This window comes from Phyllobates terribilis, unplaced genomic scaffold (genome assembly GCF_046119375.1).
Source record: "Phyllobates terribilis strain yellow unplaced genomic scaffold, ASM4611937v1 Scaffold_2__4_contigs__length_985480577, whole genome shotgun sequence".
NCBI lineage: Eukaryota > Metazoa > Chordata > Amphibia > Anura > Dendrobatidae > Phyllobates > Phyllobates terribilis.
This window is the reverse complement of record NW_027362762.1, coordinates 456,549,030-456,570,517: the sequence shown is the minus strand read 5'-3', so window position 1 is coordinate 456,570,517 and position 21,488 is coordinate 456,549,030. Positions and strand designations below refer to the sequence as shown.

General features: G+C 42.8%; 1 protein-coding gene across 1 annotated transcript; it reads right to left on the bottom strand.

Annotated features, from left to right (window-relative positions):
- Nucleotides 1-11,826: 11,826 nt before the first annotated feature.
- Nucleotides 11,827-20,834, bottom strand: LOC141246202 (general transcription factor II-I-like). The gene is made up of 5 exons (XM_073669119.1): nt 20,715-20,834; nt 15,098-15,197; nt 12,290-12,428; nt 12,043-12,162; nt 11,827-11,837 (listed from the first exon to the last, which is right to left on the bottom strand). Exons 2-5 carry the CDS (start codon nt 15,191-15,193, stop codon nt 11,827-11,829), a joined length of 366 nt encoding a protein of 121 aa, XP_073525220.1. The 5' UTR covers nt 15,194-15,197; nt 20,715-20,834.
- Between the last annotated feature and the right edge of the window lie 654 nt (nt 20,835-21,488).

Here is a 21,488-nt window from a genome sequence, read left to right as displayed (position 1 = left end):
CCACGTCAAAAGTTTTGGGAAAAATTAATTAAAAAATAAATAATAATTTAGGGACTGCATCTTTATTAACTCCTCAAATGTCATTTAGTGTTAAAATAAAGGATTTATTTAAAAAAAAATTGATGTGGGGCTTCGCCCTATATTTGTGTCCAGCCAGGTACAGCAGGCAGGAACAGGCTGCCCCCAACCACCAGCTGCCTTTTTGTACCTGGCCGGACACAACAATATAGGGAAGCCCTTTTTTAAAAAAATTATTTCATGAAATAATTAAAAAAAAATTGACGTGGGGCTTCGCACTATATTTGTGTCCAGCCAGGTACAGCAGGCAGGAATGGGCTGCCCCCAACCACCAGCTGCCTATTTGTACCTGGCCGGACACAACAATATAGGGAAGCCCTTTTTTAAAAAAATTATTTCATGAAATAATTAAAAAAAAATTGACGTGGGGCTTCGCACTATATTTGGGTCCAGCCAGGTACAGCAGGCAGGAACGGGCTGCCCCAACCACCAGCTGCCTATTTGTACCTGGTTGGACACAACAATATAGGGAAGCCCTTTTTTTCTTAATTATTCCATGAATTTCATGAAATAATTAAAAAAAAAATACGTGGGGCTTCACCCTATTTTTGTGCCCAGCCAGGTACAACTAGGCAGCTGGGGGCTGGAATCCGCAGCGCAGGGAGACCCAAGCTTTCTGGGCCACCCCCGCTGCTAATTGCAGTCCGCAGCCGCCCCAGAAAATGGCGCGTTCATAGAAGCACCATCTTCTGGCGCTGTACCCAACTCATCCAGGGCCCTGGTGCGGTGGCTCACTGGGTAATAAAGGGGTTAAGGCCAGCTTGGCATTATCAGCTGGCCCTAAGCCCGAAATTCATGGGGTCACGCCAATATTAGACATGACCACCATGAATTTCTAGTAAAGTATTTAAAAAAACACAACACCCAGAATAAAGTCCTTTAATTGAAATAAACACACAATTCTTTATTGTTCTAAATTAAACCATACTTACAGTCACGCCCATTCCAGCTGAAGCCAACGATCTCCTACAATAAAAGAAAAATAATAAAGCAACCTCATCCTTACCTTTCCATGGTTCCCACGACAGCTTCAGCTCTGCTACATCGAGATGACAGGCTGGACCGCAGCAGAACGCTGCCATCCAGCCTGTCATCCCGCAGACACTGAGAAGCGCAGGCATGCTTGCGCTCCTCAGTGTCTGGCTGTGACGGCATAAAGATGAGTCGAGGTCATGTCCAATGAACTCAGCTCACCTCATGCACGTCACTGACAGCGTGGGAAAATTCTCCTGCACTCAGCGCTTCAGCGTGAGACTTCTCCCACGCTGTCAGTGACATACATGCGGTGAGGTCATGTCCAATGAACTCAGCTCACCTCATGCACGTCACTGACAGCGTGGGAAAATTCTCCTGCACTCAGCGCTTCAGCGTGAGAATTTTCCCACGCTGTCAGTGACGTGAATGAGGTGCGCCGAGTTCATTGGACATGACCTCGGCTCATCTGGATGCCGTCACAGCCAGACACTGAGGAGCGCAAGCATGCCTGCGCTTCTCAGTGTCTGCGGGATGATAGGCTGGATGGCAGCGTTCTGCTGCGGTCCAGCCTGTCATCTCGATGTAGCAGAGCTGAAGCTGTCGTGGGAACCATGGAAAGGTAAGGATGAGGTTGCTTTATTATTTTACTTTTATTGCAGGAGATCGTTTGCTTCAGCTGGAATGGGCGTGACTGTAAGTATGGTTTAATTTAGAACAATAAAGAATTGTGTGTTTATTTCAATTAAAGGACTTTTTTCTGGGTGTTTGTGTTTTTTTTAAATACTTTACTAGAAATTCATGGTGGTCATGTCTAATATTGGCGTGACCCCATGAATTTCGGGCTTAGGGCCAGCTGATAATGCCAAGCTGGCCTTAACCCCTTTATTACCCAGTGAGCCACCGCACCAGGGCCCTGGATGAGTTGGGTACAGCGCCAGAAGATGGCGCTTCTATGAACGCGCCATTTTCCGGGGCGGCTGCGGACTGCAATTTGCAGCGGGTGGGGCCCAGAAAGCTTGGGCCTCCCTGCGCTGCAGATTCCAGCCCCCAGCTGCCTAGTTGTACCTGGCTGGACACAAAAATAGGGCGAAGATCCACGTATTTTTTTTTTTAATTCATGAAATTCATGGAATAATTAAGAAAAAAAGGGCTTCCCTATATTGTTGTGTCCGGCTAGGTACAAATAGGCAGCTGGTGGTTGGGGGCAGCCCGTTCCTGCCTGCTGTACCTGACTGGACACAAATATAGGGCGAAGCCCCACATCAATTTTTTTTAATTATTTCATGAATTTCCTGAAATGATTTAAAAAAAATTGACGTGGGGCTTCGCACTATATTTGTGTCCAGTCAGGTACAGCAGGCAGGAACGGGGTGCCCCCAACCACCAGCTGCCTATTTGTACCTGGTTGGACACAACAATATAGGGAAGCCCTTTATTTCTTAATTATTTCATGAATTTCATGAAATAATTAAAAAAAAAAAATACGTGGGGCTTCGCCCTATTTTTGTGTCCAGCCAGGTACAACTAGGCAGCTGGGGTCTGGAATCCGCAGCGTAGGGAGGCCCAAGCTTTCTGGGCCCCACCCGCTGCAAATTGCAGTCCGCAGTCACCCCGGAAAATGGCGCGTTCATAGAAGCGCCATCTTCTGGCGCTGTACCCAACTCATCCAGGGCCCTGGTGCGGTGGCTCACTGGGTAATAAAGGGGTTAAGGCCAGCTTGGCATTATCAGCTGGCCCTAAGCCCAAAATTCATGGGGTCACGCCAATATTAGACATGACCACCATGAATTTCTAGTAAAGTATTTAAAAAAACACAACACCCAGAATAAAGTCCTTTAATTGAAATAAACACACAATTCTTTATTGTTCTAAATTAAACCATACTTACCGTCACGCCCATTCCAGCTGAAGCCAACGATCTCCTGCAATAAAAGTAAAATAATAAAGCAACCTCATCCTTACCTTTCCATGGCTCCCACGACAGCTTCAGCTCTGCTACATCGAGATGACAGGCTGGACCGCAGCAGAACGCTGCCATTCGGCCTGTCATCCCGCAGACACTGAGAAGCGCAGGCATGCTTGCGCTCCTCAGTGTCTGGCTGTGACGGCATAAAGATGAGCCGAGGTCATGTCCAATGAACTCAGCTCACCTCATGCACGTCACTGACAGCGTGGGAAAATTCTCCTGCACTCAGCACTTCAGCGTGAGAATTTTCCCACGCTGTCAGTGACGTGCATGAGGTGAGCTGAGTTCATTGGACATGACCTCACCTCATGTATGTCACTGACAGCGTGGGAGAATTCTCACGCTGAAGCGCTGAGTGCAGGAGAATTTTCCCACGCTGTTAGTGACGTGCATGAGGTGAGCTGAGTTCATTGGACATGAGCTCACCTCATGCACGTCACTGACAGCGTGGGAAAATTCTCCTGCACTCAGCGCTTCAGCGTGAGAATTTTCCCACGCTGTCAGTGACGTGCATGAGGTGAGCTGAGTTCATTGGACATGAACTCGGCTCATCTGGATGACGTCACAGAGAGACACTGAGGAGCGCAAGCATGCCTGCGCTTCTCAGTGTCTGCGGGATGACAGGCTGGATGGCAGCGTTCTGCTGCGGTCCAGCCTGTCATCTCGATGTAGCAGAGCTGAAGCTGTCGTGGGAACCATGGAAAGGTAAGGATGAGGTTGCTTTATTATTTTTCTTTTATTCCAGGAGATCGTTGGCTTCAGCTGGAATGGGCGTGATGGTAAGTATGGTTTAATTTAGAACAATAAAGAATTGTGTGTTTATTTCAATTAAAGGACTTTATTCTGGGTGTTTGTGGTTTTCTTTAACTTTGACTATGGGGTTAGTAATGGGGGTGTCTTATAGACGCCTCTCCATTACTAACCTGGGCTTGATGTCAGCTGGCATTATAAGCTGACATCAACCCCAGCCCTATTACCCCACTGCCACCGCTACAGGGCAGTGGGAAGAGCGAGGCTAAGTGCCAGAATTGGCGCATCCTATGGATGCGCCATTTCTGGGTCGGCTGATGGCTGGTGTTTCTAGCCTGGGAGGGGGCCAATATTCATGGCACCCTTCCTGGGCTATTAAAATCAGCCCCCAGCTGTCTGCCTAGCCTTTTCTAGCTATTAAATTAGGGGGGACCCCACGTTATTTTTTTGGGGGGTTCCCCCATTTTAATAGCTAGTAAAGGCTAGGTATTCAGCTGGGGGCTGATATTAGTTGCCTGGGAAGCTCCGTTTGTATTACCCCCTTCCCAGGCTTCAAACATTTGCCCCAGCTGTCTGCTTAACCTCCGCTAGAGCCTAAAATTAAGGGGAACCCCACGCCAATTTTTTTTTAAATAAATCCTTTATTTTAACACTAAATGACAAGTACAGTAACCAACACTATCACTGTACTTCATATATATGTGACTGACATGTTTCTATCTATCTAATCTATGTGTGATTCTCTATCCTTTCTATTCTAAATTGTCGGGTACAGATGCTGAATTGCCGGCCGGCTTTTTTAAAGAGACGGTGCACGAAAACACTAATATTTTTTTAAATAAATCCTTTACACTAAATGACAAGTACAGTAATCAACACTGTCACTGTACTTCATATATATGTGACTGACATGTTTCTATCTATCTAATCTATGTGTGATTCTCTATCCTTTCTATTCTAAATTGTCGGGTACAGATGCTGAATTGCCGGCTGGCTTTTTTAAAGAGACGGTGCACGAAAACACTAATATTTTTTTAAATAAATCCTTTACACTAAATGACAAGTACAGTAATCAACACTGTCACTGTACTTCATATATATGTGACTGACATGTTTCTATCTATCTAATCTATGTGTGATTCTCTATCCTTTCTATTCTAAATTGTCGGGTACAGATGCTGAATTGCCGGCCGGCTTTTTTAAAGAGACGGTGCACGAAAACACTAATATTTTTTTAAATAAATCCTTTACACTAAATGGCAAGTACAGTAATCAACACTGTCACTGTACTTCATATATATGTGACTGACATGTTTCTATCTATCTAATCTATGTGTGATGCTCTATCTTTCTGTTATAAATTGTCGGGTACCGCTGCTGAATTGCCGGCCGGCTTTTTTAAAGAGACGGTGCACGAAAACACTAATATTTTTTAAAATAAATCCTTTACACTAAATGACAAGTACAGTAAGCAACACTGTCACTGTACTTCATATATATGTGACTGACATGGTCCTATCTACCTAATCTATGTGTGATGCTCTATTCTTTCTGTTGTAAATTGTCGGGTACCGGTGAATGCCGCTGATGAATTGCCGGCTTTTCATGTCATTCTACATTATTCTTAGTTGTTTTACTTCATGTAGAATTAACCTACAAGGAAAGAAAGGGTTTATTTTCATTCCGATATTTGTGTCCCATTGACTTGCATTGGTTTCCGGTATAGGAATCGGCGATATCCGATACTTTTTGGGTATCGGCCCGATCCAATCCGATACGATATTTCCTGATATCGGAAGGTATCGCTCAACACTACTTAGCACCCATGCGACCTAAAGAGCCACCACGACTTGTGGTGAGAGGCAGAGTTGTGTTTGAGGATGCAGTTGTTGACGTGCTTCCAGTACTATTTCTCTGTCCAGGAAGGCGCAACCTGACCTCGTCGTCACTAGCATTCTCCTCCACCTCCTCTGCTGACCTCATCTATTGGCTGACTGTGGGTTGACAGTAAGTGGGATTTCCAACCTCATCATCATCACCCTGTGCGTTATCACACCCGTCGTCCTCAGAGCCAACCTGTTCCTGCCATGACAAAAAACTAAAGTTGTCGCTCCAATCAGGTATTTGAGTCTCATCATCGTCTTCCTCATTGTCTCCACCAACAGGAGTTACAGTTTGGGAATGAGGGTCTACATTATGGTCAGAACCTTCAGCGTCTGGTCATGGATCCGACTCATAAAGATTCTGGGCATCAGTGCAGATCATTTCCCTTACTGGATTCACAGAAGCGCTGGAGCCGACCTCTGATTCCCAGGCTATAGTATGAGTAAACAGCTCTGCAGACTCAACCATCTGTTCTACCTCATACTCAGACGGGCAGCTGGAGATTTGGGAGCTGTGAGGAAGCAAGTGCGATTGGGGTGACACCTTTGAGGACTGGAGTATTTGTGATGTTGAAGTTGATGTGGAGGAGAGCTCACTTAAAGGAACACTTGATATCCGTTGAAGCACCTGCTGTTTTTGTGCCTCATCTGGAATTTGTAGCGATTGGCGTGGCCGTAAGAAAGGGATCTTATCACATTGTCCGCTAAAAGAAGTAGACATTTTAGTTTGGCTGGAAGATGGTCTTTCTTCTGCAGAAGTTATTGTTGCTTTAACACCTACCCCACAGACACAACCTTTTTTCCCCTTCCCAACACGCCTATTCCCCTTTCCACCAGCAGCAGGCCTTTTTCCACTCATTTTGGTGGTTAACTAATTCACAACTCTGGAGTTGTTTGCACAAAAAAACAATGGATGGGAACCAAGCAGAGCTGAGTGGCCAAACTGTGGTATTAGCCCAAAAGTATTGGCTGGGTTAGATGCAGAAAAAAATTATATTCAATTTGCAACCTGATGGAGGTCAGTATAGATGGACTAATAGAACAAGTCCCACACACTGCTAGAAGGCCAAATATTTTTTCAGAGCTAGATGCAGACAAAAAATTATTTTGAATTTGCAACCTGATGGAGGTCAGTATAGATGGACTAGTAGAACAAGTCCCACACACTGCTAGAAGGACAAATATTTTTTCAGAGCTAGATGCAGAAAAAAATTATATTCAATTTGCAACCTGATGGAGGTCAGTATAGATGGACTAATAGAACAAGTCCCACACACTGCTAGAAGCCCAAATATTTTTTCAGAGGTAGATGCAGAAAAAAATTATATTCAGATTGCAACCTGATGGAGGTCAGTATAGATGGACTAACAGAACAAGTCCCACACACTGCTAGAAGGCCAAATATTTTTTCAGAGCTAGATGCAGATAAAATTATTTTTAATTTGCAACCTGATGGAGGTCAGTATAGATGGACTAATAGAGAAAGTCCCACACACTGCTAGAAGGACAAATATTTTTTCAGAGGTAGATGCAGAAAAAAATTATATTCAGTTTTCAACCTGATGGAGGTCAGTATAGATGGACTAGTAGAACAAGTCCCACACACTGCTAGAAGGACAAATATTTTTTCAGAGCTAGATGCAGATAAAAATTATTTTTAATTTGCAACCTGATGGAGGTCAGTATAGATGGACTAGTAGAACAAGTCCCACACACTGCTAGAAGGACAAATATTTTTTCAGAGCTAGATGCAGATAAAAAAATATTTTTAATTTGCAACCTGATGGAGGTCAGTATAGATGGACTTATAGAACAAGTCCCACACACAGCTAGAAGCCCAAATATTTTTTCAGAGGTAGATGCAGAAAAAAATTATATTCAGTTTGCAACCTGATGGAGGTCAGTATAGATGGACTAATAGAACAAGTCCCACACACTGCTAGAAGGCCAAATATTTTTTCAGAGCTAGATGCAGACAAAAAAATATTTTTAATTTGCAACCTGATGGAGGTCAGTATAGATGGACTAATAGAACAAGTCCCACACACTGCTAGAAGCCCAAATATTTTTTCAGAGCTAGATGCAGACAAAAAAATATTTTTAATTTGCAACCTGATGGAGGTCAGTATAGCTGGACTAATAAAACAAGTCCCACACACTGCTAGAAGCCCAAATATTTTTTCAGAGGTAGATGCAGAAAAAAATTATATTCAGTTTGCAACCTGATGGAGGTCAGTATAGATGGACTAATAGAACAAGTCCCCCACACTGCTAGAAGGCCAAATATTTTTTCAGAGCTAGATGCAGATAAAAATTATTTTTAATTTGCAACCTGATGGAGGTCAGTATAGATGGACTAATAAAACAAGTCCCACACACTGCTAGAAGCCCAAATATTTTTTCAGAGGTAGATGCAGAAAAAAATTATATTCAATTTGCAACCTGATGGAGGTCAGTATAGATGGACTAATAGAACAAGTCCCACACACTGCTAGAAGGCCAAATATTTTTTCAGAGCTAGATGCAGATAAAAATTATTTTTAATTTGCAACCTGATGGAGGTCAGTATAGATGGACTAATAGAGAAAGTCCCACACACTGCTAGAAGGCCAAATATTTTTTCAGAGCTAGATGCAGACAAAAAAATATTTTTAATTTGCAACCTGATGGAGGTCAGTATAGATGGACTAATAGAACAAGTCCCACACACTGCTAGAAGGCCAAATATTTTTTCAGAGCTAGATGCAGACAAAAAAATATTTTTAATTTGCAACCTGATGGAGGTCAGTATAGATGGACTAATAGACCAAGTCCCACACACTGCTAGAAGGCCAAATATTTTTTCAGAGCTAGATGCAGACAAAAAAATATTTTGAATTTGCAACCTGATGGAGGTCAGTATAGATGGACTAGTAGAACAAGTCCCACACACTGCTAGAAGGACAAATATTTTTTCAGAGCTAGATGCAGAAAAAAATGATATTCAATTTGCAACCTTATGGAGGTCAGTATAGATGGACTAATAGAATGATGCTATGCCCAAAAGGTTTTACTTCACTAGGTGCAGTAAAAAAATTGGTATTCTATACACAGGTGGTGTATCTTGCAACACAGATAGGCTACTCCACTGACTAACACACTCTGCAATAGGCCAAAAGGGATTAGCTTTGCTAGATTCAGCCAAATGCTGTGAAAAAAAACTTGCACAGCACTGGCACAGACCTGCCTGGCAAAAACTGATAGGAACTGATGTAACTTAGTCCTGAAAAGGACTGCAATTACAATTAGTCTTTACTCCCAACCTATCTATTTAAGAGCACAGACCAGCCTGATAAAAGTCGTAGGAAATGCTGTAACCTAGTCCTTAAAAGGACTGCAATCACAACTATTCCCTACTCCCAAGCTATCTGTAGATTTGTGCGATAATTGGCTTGAAATTAACAAGGTATAGCGCACACAGCAACAGCGGTGCCGTCTAACACGCAGCTGCAGCAGTGAGAAAATGGTGGCGACGGGGAAAATGGCTTGGTCTTATAGGGCAAGGACATGTGACATACACTGCCAATGACACATGCCCTTGCTTGTGTGAAAAAAAGCACTTCGCTCCGTGTGTGCGCTGCTGATAGGCTGACAGACTGCACCTGCCCACTGTAAATGCGGGAAAGAGAAAAAAAAATGGAGATCTTCATTATTCCTGCAGAGATCCATCTCCTGCCCCTCCCCCCACCCCGCTGTACACTCAAACTGCGTATTAACATTAATTTTCATCATTACTGAGAAAAAATCCAGTTATGATTTTGGTGCACGAACAGTTATCGAACATAACCTCGAACAGCCGAATTTTTCTCAAATCGTTCGTGTTCGCCGAACAGCTCGAACACTGCCCAAAACAGCTCGAATTTGAGATTGGCGAACAGTTCGAGTCGAACAACGCTCATCTCTAGTAGAGAGTATTCTGGCCACCAAGAGGGTAAGAGGAAAGACCTTTTTTTCTGGTAGATTGGAAGGGGTTTGGTCCTGAGGAGAGAACTCTTCTATCTGCCCACTCACCTGGGAGCACCCGCCTGTTACCTGCTGTGTCCGTCAGCCCGCTCACCTGGGAGCGCCCACCAGTTACCTGCCAGTTACCTGCCTCGTCTGTCTGCCCGCTCACCTGGGAGCACCCGCCTGTTTCCTGCCAGCCTGCCTGGAGACCCTGCCGTCACTTGCTGTGACCACCTTCCTGGTAAACCTAAAGACTGCTTCTTGCCCTGCTTTCTCGAACTGTGACCACCTGTCAGCTACCAGAGACTTCCGCCTACTTGCCGTGTCCATCCGCCATACCGGTCAGTCCCAGCCATCTGACCCGTGGGAGCCACCTGCTCTCTTACAAGGTCGTCCCCAGAGTAGCACCTGGTCCCTCAGCCCGGATCCTCCCTGGTCACAGTGTCGTTAGCTGCCGTACGACCAGGGTCGGTTCGGGTGGATACTTAGTCACGCCCCTCTGGGTCCCTCCTTGCACCTCGGCACAGAGGTTCCACCACCTGGACCCGTAACAGCAACGCAAGTCAATTTACGTTGCGTAAAAAAATGCAGAAAGGGAAGTTAGGTTATGTTACACAAGACGTCTATAAGATGTGTGCAAGCCCCATGAGTTTCTCAGAAGACTCTTCAGGACACGCCGAAGACTTTTGTCCTGAAGCATCTTTTTTTTTAGCTTTTTAGGTCACTTTCTTAGTGTTTATTGTGATGTCTTTGGCCACCAATGTTTTTTTTTACTTGTCCTGTATAAACTATTGAGCGGTTTCCAAGAGGAGAAGAATGGTCAGGTCACATCATAGCTTTGGAAACATGAAGCAATTAAAAAAAGCTCAAAAGTATGAACCTAAGAACAGCAAGTCATTTATACACTGCAGTGCATAGGTTCATTCCTTATAGCCGTTATTTAGCGCTTTTTCAGGCAGGTTACAGTTTTTTGTGTACGCAGCCAGAGGTTTTTGTATATGAGTGGCAGTCATCTCTTTAGTGTACGGAATAACAAGAATTATTCTATTAAATAAAATGAATGGTTTAGGCTGTGTTCACATTTGTGTTGTGGCTCCTATACATAGCTGCTGCATCTGACAGCCCCCAATGACTTACAGTGCTTCTTGCTGTCAGGGTGTTGTTGTGGTGCCCGCTATTTTAGTCTCTTGACAGCAATGTGAACAGAACCTTAGTAAATCATAAGAAGAAATGTTTTATGAGTACAAATGATTAATTGAACAATCCCATATAGCACCAATAATATTTCCAGGCTAGGAACATACCAACACTAAGTTCCCCCAATCAATGCACATAATTGGATAAGGGATGGAGTACGCCCAAAATTATGTATACCAAAGAACGACTATGAAGTAACCACTAAAATAAAATAAATTAGTTTTCATTGAAAAATATATTTAAAACACCATAATATACCATTAGAAATAGTCTCAAAAGGAGGAAGAAAGTACAAGAGGAAATCCAACCACCCATAGTACATTAGGAAAAAAACTATTCTCATCAATTTCATAATAGTGGTATGAATATGAATGTGCCCTTTGATCTTCTGTAAAATGGCTGCCGATGTGCGCATGCGCGTTGTAACCCTCACCATGTTTGCTTCCGCCTGGAACATCCGTAGAGCGACGCTCGCATGGAAATGACGTCACCGAGTCAGTTTTAACCCACATGCGCGCGCCGTAAAGATGACTGAAGGCGGAAGCATTATATCTGGTCTGCGGTGCTGATGTGCCAATTAATTGGCAATAATGAAGGAGCCTATATTAACTAGAGCAAGGCATCCTACAGTGCACTATCCCTTAGGAAAGTAACAAGCAAAACGCGCGTCGGTGCAGCAAGGAGGATTCTCCACCTCTGGCATCATCGGTAAGTTATATATTAGACACTGATTTGCGCATGTTTACTAGGATACGTATGTGCACTTATTTACTCTTCATAGACTTAGCTGAGGTTGTGTTCATATAACCACAATTATGAAATTGATGTGAATTGCTTTTTTCCCGTTGTACCATGGGTGTTTGTACTTTCTTTCTTCTTTTGAGATCATTTCTAATTGTATATTATGGTGTTTTTAATATATTTTTTCAATAAAAACAAATTTATTTTATTTTGGAGGTTTCTGGTTACAATTCCTCAACTAGAATCTGTGGGTCATTTATGATCTGCTTAGACAAATAGGGCAATAACATGAATATGACGTTTATGTCCATTACAGTCTGGAGAAGATACCAACAGCGGCTCTCAGATATCATATTTTACAAGCAACAGAGGAAAGTGGGAGAAACTAAATGGTGACCACTGCTAAGATTAACTATACATAAACTATATATAATAGACATTACAAAGAAGCACAGTAATGCATCATACCATAACAAAGACAGAACAAATCCTCAACACATTTCTGGAGTGACTCAATCTCTGCGTGATTCGATCTCAATCTAAGCGTCTTCTTTACAGTTTCTGAAACACAAACTTCATCCAAATTGCCTGCAAGAAATCCAAGGATAAGAAGCATAGAATTTCTACCATATGTGTTATTTTTTTTTTACTGTGCACAAAAGTTTTTGAGAAGAATTATGGAGCATCATTGCATTTAATGTTCCAAAATACTCACAATACTGTATGAAATCGTTCTGCAGATCCTTCCTGGAATCAAAGAAGGCTTTTCCTTTCCTGCTGCCAACAACCAACGCTTCTGAATCACATACAGCAATGCATGCTACTTCTGCCTTCACCCTGGCAAACTGCTTGCACTGCAGAGAAAAGTGGAAAAATTCAGATTAACTGTAAAAGAATACAGCAATATGTTATATATGTGAAAACATTTATAACAGTTATCATTTGTCATACATATATCCATTGTGTGGTGGGGGGGGGGCTGCAAGTATCTGCCTGCAGCTAGCTATGCTTTCCTTCACTTTTCTCAGATCTTAATATGAGCCAACAGTGTAAAAAGTTCCTGACTACTCTCTGTACTCCTTTACGGGTGATTTCCACTACTGTATAACCCCTTTTAATGGGCCCAGGGAGGTGATAAAAATATACTCACATCACAGACCAATAACACTGCGCCGTCAGCCATTCTGTTGGGATCAACTTCTGGGGAGGTCATCCATTGATCGCCTGCAGCGTTCAAATTTTGTCAGAGCACAAAGAACACTGTTTGTTCCAATAGGAGGAAATGTGAACTCTGCAGCCAGTCAGCAATGCTGATTGGCTGCAGTATTCATGTCCTTGCCGGATACTGATCCCAGCAGTCTGGCGCAGATGCAGTGCTGATTATGCAGGAAACATGATCCATTATGTTCTAGAGCTATTCTTTTCTATTCAAATAATCCTGTAATACAGTGAAGCAGCTAGAGAGGGCCTAAAAGGTCCCTAAGACCCAAATAAAAACAACTATTAAATGGGTGGTCCGATACCAATAATGCCCTTCATAAATATCTATTAGTGATGAGTGAGCATGCTCGTTACTTGAGATTTACGAGCATGCGCGAGTGTTTTCCGAGTATCTTCGATGTGCTCGAATGTTATGTTTGAGTCACTCCCGTGTGCACGATTTGCGACTGTTTGACAGCTTTAATACATGTGAGGAATGCCTGTTTGTTAGGAATTCCTCACATGCATATAAAGCTGTCAAACATTTGCAAATCATGCACACGGAGTGACTCAAACATAACATTCGAGCACGCCGCAAATACTCGGCAAGCACCGATGCATGCTCGCCGAAAGGGTTAACAGAACACGCTCGCTCATCTCTAATATCTATCTTTAAGAACTAACCACTTTTGCATTTAGCTTTATTATAAAATTCCCTACCATTCTCCCTATCCTGCTATTCGCTAATGTTTTTACTTCCGTTGAAGTTTTGTTTGAGGGAAGTTTAAATGGGACATCACAGGAGGATGGCCCCACAACGACTTTCCCACAGCTTCTATCCCCCCTCCCGAAACAGTAGGTGATATAAAAGTGGTTAGGGCTTAAAGATACATATTTATAAAGGGCAATAAATGTATCAGACAACCCCTTTAAATATCAGTGATAGTTGGCCCATCTCATTCAATTCTAGAATGGGAATTCTGTGTGGGTGATACTAGAAGGATGCTAGAAACCACCTCAGGGCTTATTAAATGCACACAGCCAGGCGATACAGGTATGGAAAGAGAATAAACATGTCCTAAAGTTTACTGACCAAATGGGTGAGACTCAGTTGTGGGATATCCCCGAATTTCTGCAGTTTAAAATACTACAGGACCCTATATTCTGGATACGATGTCACATAGCAATGCTAGACCATGTTATTGAAAATGAAGTTTTATTGTCATTTAACATGCAAATTACTTCTTCAGAGAGGAAGAGGACTAGATCTCTAGTGCCACCTATTGGAAGTAGTCACTATCGACCCTTTAACAATCCTTGTTATGTGACTTAGGATAAAAGCCAAACCAGAATCTCAATTTGCAGACACGGTGTTTCGGGGTACTGCCCCTCGTCAGTGCAAAGTATGAGATCTGATTTGACTAGGTGATAGCCTTAAGACTGGGATCTAAGGGGTAACGTTTCTCCTTGTGGAGAGTGACAAGCCAGGCCTGGCATGTCAGAGTGAGGAGACTTATACGCCATGGATGGTCCACTGATGAGGGGCAATATACCGAAACACCATGTCTGCAAATTGAGATTATGGTTTGGCTTTTATCCTGCAGTAAGTCATATAGCAAGGTCCGTTAAAAGGTCAATATTGACTACTTCCAATAGGTGGCACTAGAGTTCTACTCCTCTTCTTCTCGGAAGAGGCAAGTTGCATATTTAATTTCTCAGAACAGCATGAAAGGCATATAAGTCTCCTCACTCTGACATGCCATGCCATACCATATGAAAATATTGTATATAGAAATAGGGGTGTCCCCAAAAGTTCCATAAAGTCTGTGGAAATGGTGTAGCTCACCTCTAACAAACTTTATGTCCTAATGCACTGACTTCTTCACTTTCGCGTTATATACCCTAGTGTGCTCCAGGTTCATTCATATATGTGATGAGATCCATGATTTTTCATGGATTAAACAGTGTAACCTTGTGTTTGATTAATGTGTACTTGGATCTCCATTACATCTATATAAGTTCGATGCATCAGATGACTGCAATGATTTGTACATTAATCTATTCTACTGTATAGTAGTTATCATTGGTTAATATATGATATAAGACATTGTAGTGTAATTAATATCTGCAGATATCTGTAACAAGATCAGAATTTGTACCATTCATTGCATAACTGTAATTTTTATTATGAAGAATTTTTTTCAAAAAAACGAATTTATAAAAAAGATCAGTGATAGTTGGAGGCCCTTATGGAAAATCTGCATTAGGACTCGTAGACAGGCAAGCACATTTTTCTGTAATGCATCATAGGAATATGGTTTACCATTGACTCCAAGGATGAGATGAAATGTTTAACTGCTTCTTTCCTTTCCAGCGTTTCATTGTACATAGACAGTATGGCTGATGGGAAGTTCGCCATTTCCCTGTTCAAAAAAAAAAACCCAAAGATTACACTATATACTAAAAGTAGTCACAGTTGCTAAAGGGTTAATCTTATTATCATATATTGATAAAATGACAAAGTGCTTATAAAAACAAGCAACTCTGCAATGTACTCCTTATTAAAAGTCCTCTTCATTCTCAAGAATGAAGGGCTCCCTAATTTTATTGTTTATTGTTCGTCGCCTACGTTACCTGCCACTGCTGCATTGTATGAGCTGGTCAAATCGCTGGATCTGGCCAGTCACCGTGCCCCTGTGCCGCTGCTGCCCTGGAGAGGCAAGGTGGCTCAATGATATCGCTGCTCTGATCTGTCAATGAGGAGTGCTGCAGGAAGTCGGGAGGCAGGAGAGCAGTGTGCTCCTGAAGATTCAGGGTGACAAAATCCCTTTAAAGGGAACCTGTCATCACAATTTAGTATGTTAAAATAAAGGTACGGTCTTAGTGGTGCTTTTATACTGATTTAATAGATACCTGTAAGGAAGAAATCTGCATCCTGGTTCTTGTTTAGTTCAAGTTAGAAGTTTTGGTGCAATATCCTCTTCGTGCATCAGGGCGAGACTTTGTGGCGGGACTGTGGGTAGGGTTTTCATATCTGCCGCGACCTCTCTGTTTGTACGAGCCTCCTTTTTTAAAGTTTGCGCTAGCGCCGCCCCTGCTGCTGGCGGCACCTGCGCATATTTATCTCCCAGTTGTAGTCAGCAAAATGGCGCCAATGGCAGAGCATGCGCAGATCGACATCTGAATGTCTTCAGTAAAATGGAGCCGGGTACGGCGCATGCGCAGATTCAGACCTCAGCTCAATTACGAGCCGAGATCTCAATCTGCGCATGCGCCACCACCGCCACTATTTTGCTGAAAAACACTGGGAGATGAATGTGCTGAAGCGCCAACAACAGCAAGGGAGGTGCTAGTGCGAACTTTAAAAAAGAAGGCTCGTACAAGTGCAGAGGGGCCGCAGAAGAGCCAAAAACCCTACCCACAGTCCCACCCCAAAGTCCTGCCCTGATGCACGAACAGGATATTGCACCAAAACTTCTAACATGAATTAAACAAGAATCAGGATCCGGATTTCTTCCCTACAGGTATCTATTAAACCAGTATAAAAGCACCATTATGGCCATAACTTTATATTAACATACTAAATCGTGATGACAGGTTCCCTTTAAAGGGCTTACATTACATTCTTAAATAGGCAAAATTGCAAAGTGCTGGTAAAACAAGCAACTTTATTATTAACTTTCTACTAGAAATGCTCTAGGGTCTCGAAAACGGAGGGATTTTTAATTTTATACAGCTCATTGCCTAGGTTATCAGCCATGCTGCAGTCTCAGAGAGGCCGGTTACCCAGTTGTAAAGAGCGCTACGCTTTAGTGCCTCCTTGCACCGCTCTGAAGCTTGCTGGATAGCTGGATCCAACAGCTTCTCCCCTACAGCACAGGTAAAGCTAACGATGGTAGCAGCCTTGGAGAGCGCACAGTTAGGTCCAGGAGCACGACTATGCCACTGATCCAAATTGTCTATTTTCAGGAGCAAAGCAGAAAATCAGGGGGTGGGAGTGGTGCACTTCCGATAAGAGAACGTTAGAACAACCCATTGACGCCTCATGTAATGTCATGTCACGGAAATTTGCAGATAGCTTCATTTGGAAAATAGTTTGAATTGTTACATCCTTTAAAAGAAAGGACCGACTAGTTCAAACTCTTTTACAAGTCAAGATAGCTGCACATTTCTTGTGTTGTTAGATGACATCTTTCACTGAGGCAGTGTAATTTTAGGGCTACGTTACAGTTGAGGGCCCCTTTAAAATAAAGAAGGGTTAATGCAGTATTTCCCTGACTTGGCCTTTTCTTATGGACCAGATAGGTAAGACTGACCTGGTTTTCATCACTGCACTGTTGATATAACGAGCACTTTTGTATTGATACCTCTAGATCCCTTCTGGTTGCAATCTGACCTCTCTCCGTAAAGGCAAAACCCTATAGCCCTGAATCATCAAGACGTTTTTCACAGATGTACGTATTCTATTTTTTAAAATTAAGTTCGATATGAACTTGAAACGGGTAATAAAGCTACTATTTAATACTGCCAATGCGTGGAACGACTACTATTCCAGCAGCAGCGCGGTCTACCAGGAACGTCCATCTCCTATTACTCCTCAATACATTCGCAGATGAAGATTGCCTTCACTCCGCAGCCGTGACACCAGCAGCTGTATACTCTACAGGCATACAATGGGGTTGTGACATTCACAATCTAGCCGTCACGGCGTACCTCGAATAAATGTTTGTTTTTTATACAGGGATCGATGGTCCTCGGTAATTGAAGCATACGCTAATCTGACCCCTTAAATCTAATTGGGGTGTCAAACAAATGACTAACCATATGGACACCATCCATGTGCCATCTGGTTTTACTGGATCCACTGCAATTGATAAGGTAGGAAACTTTATTGGCCTTGTATATTTTTTTCATTTTTGATGTATAAAACAGACATACAGAAAACCATATGGATGAAAAAGCCATTTTTTCCTAGATGAAAAGCCGACAATTTTTCATACGCTCGTCTAAACCCGGCCTAGTTAGCAATCTCGTTATATAAAACGATTACATAAGAGACCTGTATGAGAGCTGACAGAAAACATTAAAGGAACCTGTCATCAGGATTTTATATCCCAAATTAATGCCATTTATGCAAAGGTCTTTTAACACCTACTCAAAGCAATTTCCGTTTTTGCGTTTCTGTTTTTTTTTCTCCCTTTTTCCCAGACTCATAACTTTTTTATTTTTCTGTCCACATAGACATATGAGGGCTTGGTTTTTGCGGGTCGAGTTGTACTTTTGAGTGATACCATTCATTTTACCACATAGTGTACTGGAAAACAGGAAAAAAATTCCAAGTGCAGTGAAATTGTGAAAAAAAAATCTATTTTTACTGATTGGGTTAATTACTTTATATTTTGATAGATCAGACTTTTCTGAAAGTGTTTACACCCCATATTACATTAAATGACGTTCCCTCCTGCTGGCGCATTTAGAGGGTAACAATCGCAGGCAGCGCTTGTTAGAGGCAGGTCCTGGCTGTAACACACAACCCATTACCTGCCAGGTATGGGGCGGCCTCACCCTGTGATCCCATTCCATACACCTGCTATTGACTGGCTCCTTACATGTAAGGGCTTAAAGGGAATCTGTCACCAGGTTTTTGCTACCCCATCTGAGTGGAGCATAATGTGTAGGCAGATATTGTGATTCCAGTAATGTATCACTTACAGGGCTGCTTGCTGTAGTTTTGATAAGAATGTTTTCTCTGCTGTTTTTGAATGCTGAGCTCTGTATAAATCCACCCACACCACTGATTGTCAGCTTTCTGCCTATGCACAGTGTGCTCAAAAAGCTGCCAGTCAGTGATGGGTGTGAGTTTATACAGATCTCGTGAATCTGGAGAACTATACGGCAACAAGTTTACTAGTCCTCTAATGATAATCTCCTACTGATAAAACAGTGATTATATCCAAAGAAAGGAGCCCAGTAAGTGACACATTGCTGGAATCAGGGTCTCAGTCTGTCTCTACATCGTACTGCTTTCAGATTAGGTGGCAAAAAAGGTGCAAGCTCAGTAAGGTCTTCATTACGTCCAGGGCCGCTATCAGGGCATTACTGCCCTTACTACTGTATGGGACCCAGTGAGCTGAAACAAAGGGGGGGGGGCCCGGGCCAAGACCAGTTTCCCCCTCTTGTGCTTCTGCTCACCGGGCCCCAGGGTATAATAATGTAGGCGGCGCAGATCTAGGCGGAGGGAGCCTTTCTGCCTTTCTAGAGCTCCATGGAACAGCCGTGTAGCTCCAAGGGAGTCCCTCCGCCTATTCTGTGACACACTGGTAACAGCGCGTGCGCGATGACGTTATTGCATACACACCAGCATGTATGTGTTCCACTCGCCAGGAGGATATCAGAAGAGGAGCTGCACCTGCAGGGGATCGTGATTTTTTTTAATAAAACTAATTAAATGGGTGTGGTGGGAGCGAATAAAGATGGATTGAGGGTGGGAGACGGGGGACAGCAAATAATGATGGATTGAGGGTGGGGGACGGGGGACAGCAAATAATGATCGATTGGTGGTGGGGGACCAGGGACAGCATATAATGATGCATAGAGTGTGGGAGACCGGGGACAGCAAATAATGATGGATTGGGGGTGTGGGATGGGGGACAGTAAATAATAATGGATTGGGGGCGGAGGACAGCAAATAATGATGGATTGAGGGTGGGGGATAGCAAATACTGATGGATTGAGAATGGGTGACCGGGACAGCAAATAATGATGGATTGAGAATGGGTGACGGGGACAGCAAATAACGATGGATTGAGGATTGGGGTTAGGAAGCAGCAAATAATTATGGATTGAAGGTGGGTGACTGGGTACAGTGAATGATGATGTATTGAGGGTGCAGTGGGGGAGCACAGATAATGATGGATTGAGAGTGGGAGACAGCATAGCCAAAACAAAAACAAAAGCTGCTGGCTATATATGTGATATGGTGTTCGATGTGAACTGATCACAGGTTCCCTTTAAGTTATTTTTAATCAAGACAATTTGGACAAAACATTTTCTTTAAGACAGTAAAGATTTAAAAAAAAATACATATTTGGTTCCAATGTGGTTAGTATTGATTTATGAGCAGGAAAATGTTTTTAGTTGAGTGGTTGAAGACTAAGAATATTTTTACAAATTTGGAGCTTAAGCTGTTACCTGATCCTGCATGTTCAGCAGTGTACTGCACCCCTACCTCCTGGCTTCCTACCTACTTCGGGGTGGTGCGATTATGCTTGATTGACAGATTGGACAAGAGGTTTCGTTCAGCTGCTGGTCCGAACGTTGCACTTTCCCATGCTGCCACTAGAGGCAGCGCTGTCTCTGCAGCATTGGAGGAGTGCAGAGGTCACTGAAGCTAAGCAATCCGGCCAGCGCTTACAAGCTGGACAGAAAAGAGCCTACAAGTGCTGAGCGCCTTGTCTGGAACCTGATCACCGCTATCAGAAGTTCCCTATGCTACAATCAGTAAATAATAAAATAAAAAAAAAACTGTTTTTGAGAATAGAAAAGATTTTTTATTTAAAAAAAAATTGCAAACACTTTGCAATTTTAGCCATTTATAATACTTAGAGTAACCCTTTAACATTTCTTATAAATGTAGAAATAAATACACAGATCTATCAAAGTAAAATAAATATTAGATAAAAATCACGAACCTTTAGAAATATGCCTGCAGTAAATGTAACATTGTCCAATAATGTGCTTCATGGTGATTATTACATTACAGCTTCATAACCAAAAACCACTGGACAGTGATTGGTTGCTGTAAGATTAAGCCCCGCCCATGCAGATCCTGACATCCAATCAGGAGGTTTGTGGCTCCCGGCCCTAGCTCTGAGCCTGGTGACACTAAGGCTAATGTCAGTGCATGACCACATGTTACCAGACAGCCCCCAATGTCTTACCTGCACCAGGAGCTCTGCAGCGGCTGTCAGGGATGTGAAGAAGCTGCTGTGGTGCCGCTGTCCGCGCCCTCCACTACGTGCACATGGCAGCCAGGGCTCACACTGTATTCCTGTCACTGTACACACTCACCTCCTGCGGTGCTAGAGAACAAAGCACCCGGAGCTGCCGCGGCCTCAGCTGTGATATGGCTGTGCACACACTGCACGGGCGCTCTGCTGGGTCGTGTACGGTGGGGGGCGTAGTACCGAAGTACGACTCCCATCTGTGGCCTATACACAGGGCTGCTGGGGATAAGCGGCTTCTCTAATATTCAATGCATTACAGCTCTTGGTATGGGGACATATTAAAAGGAATGAAGAAAAGGAATAAATAAGAATGAACCTAATAACTTATAGGTCCAAACATATGGAGAGGCATTACAGATAGCTTCTGCATCTTGGACATGAAATGAACTTGAAATCTATGTAGATAATGGAGAATGAACATATATCCCATATAAACAGGTGTATATTATATTCCCTGTGCTTGATAGGTGGGAATGAACATATAATATATGTGGATAATAGGGGAATGAACACACATCCCATATAAACAGGTGTATATTATATTCCCTGTGCTTGATAGGTGGGGAATGAACATATAATATACATAGATAATAGGAGAATGAACACACATCCCATATAAACAGGTGTATATTATATTCCCTGTGCTTGATAGGTGGGGAATGAACATATAATATATGTAGATAATAGGAGAATGAACACATAACCCAT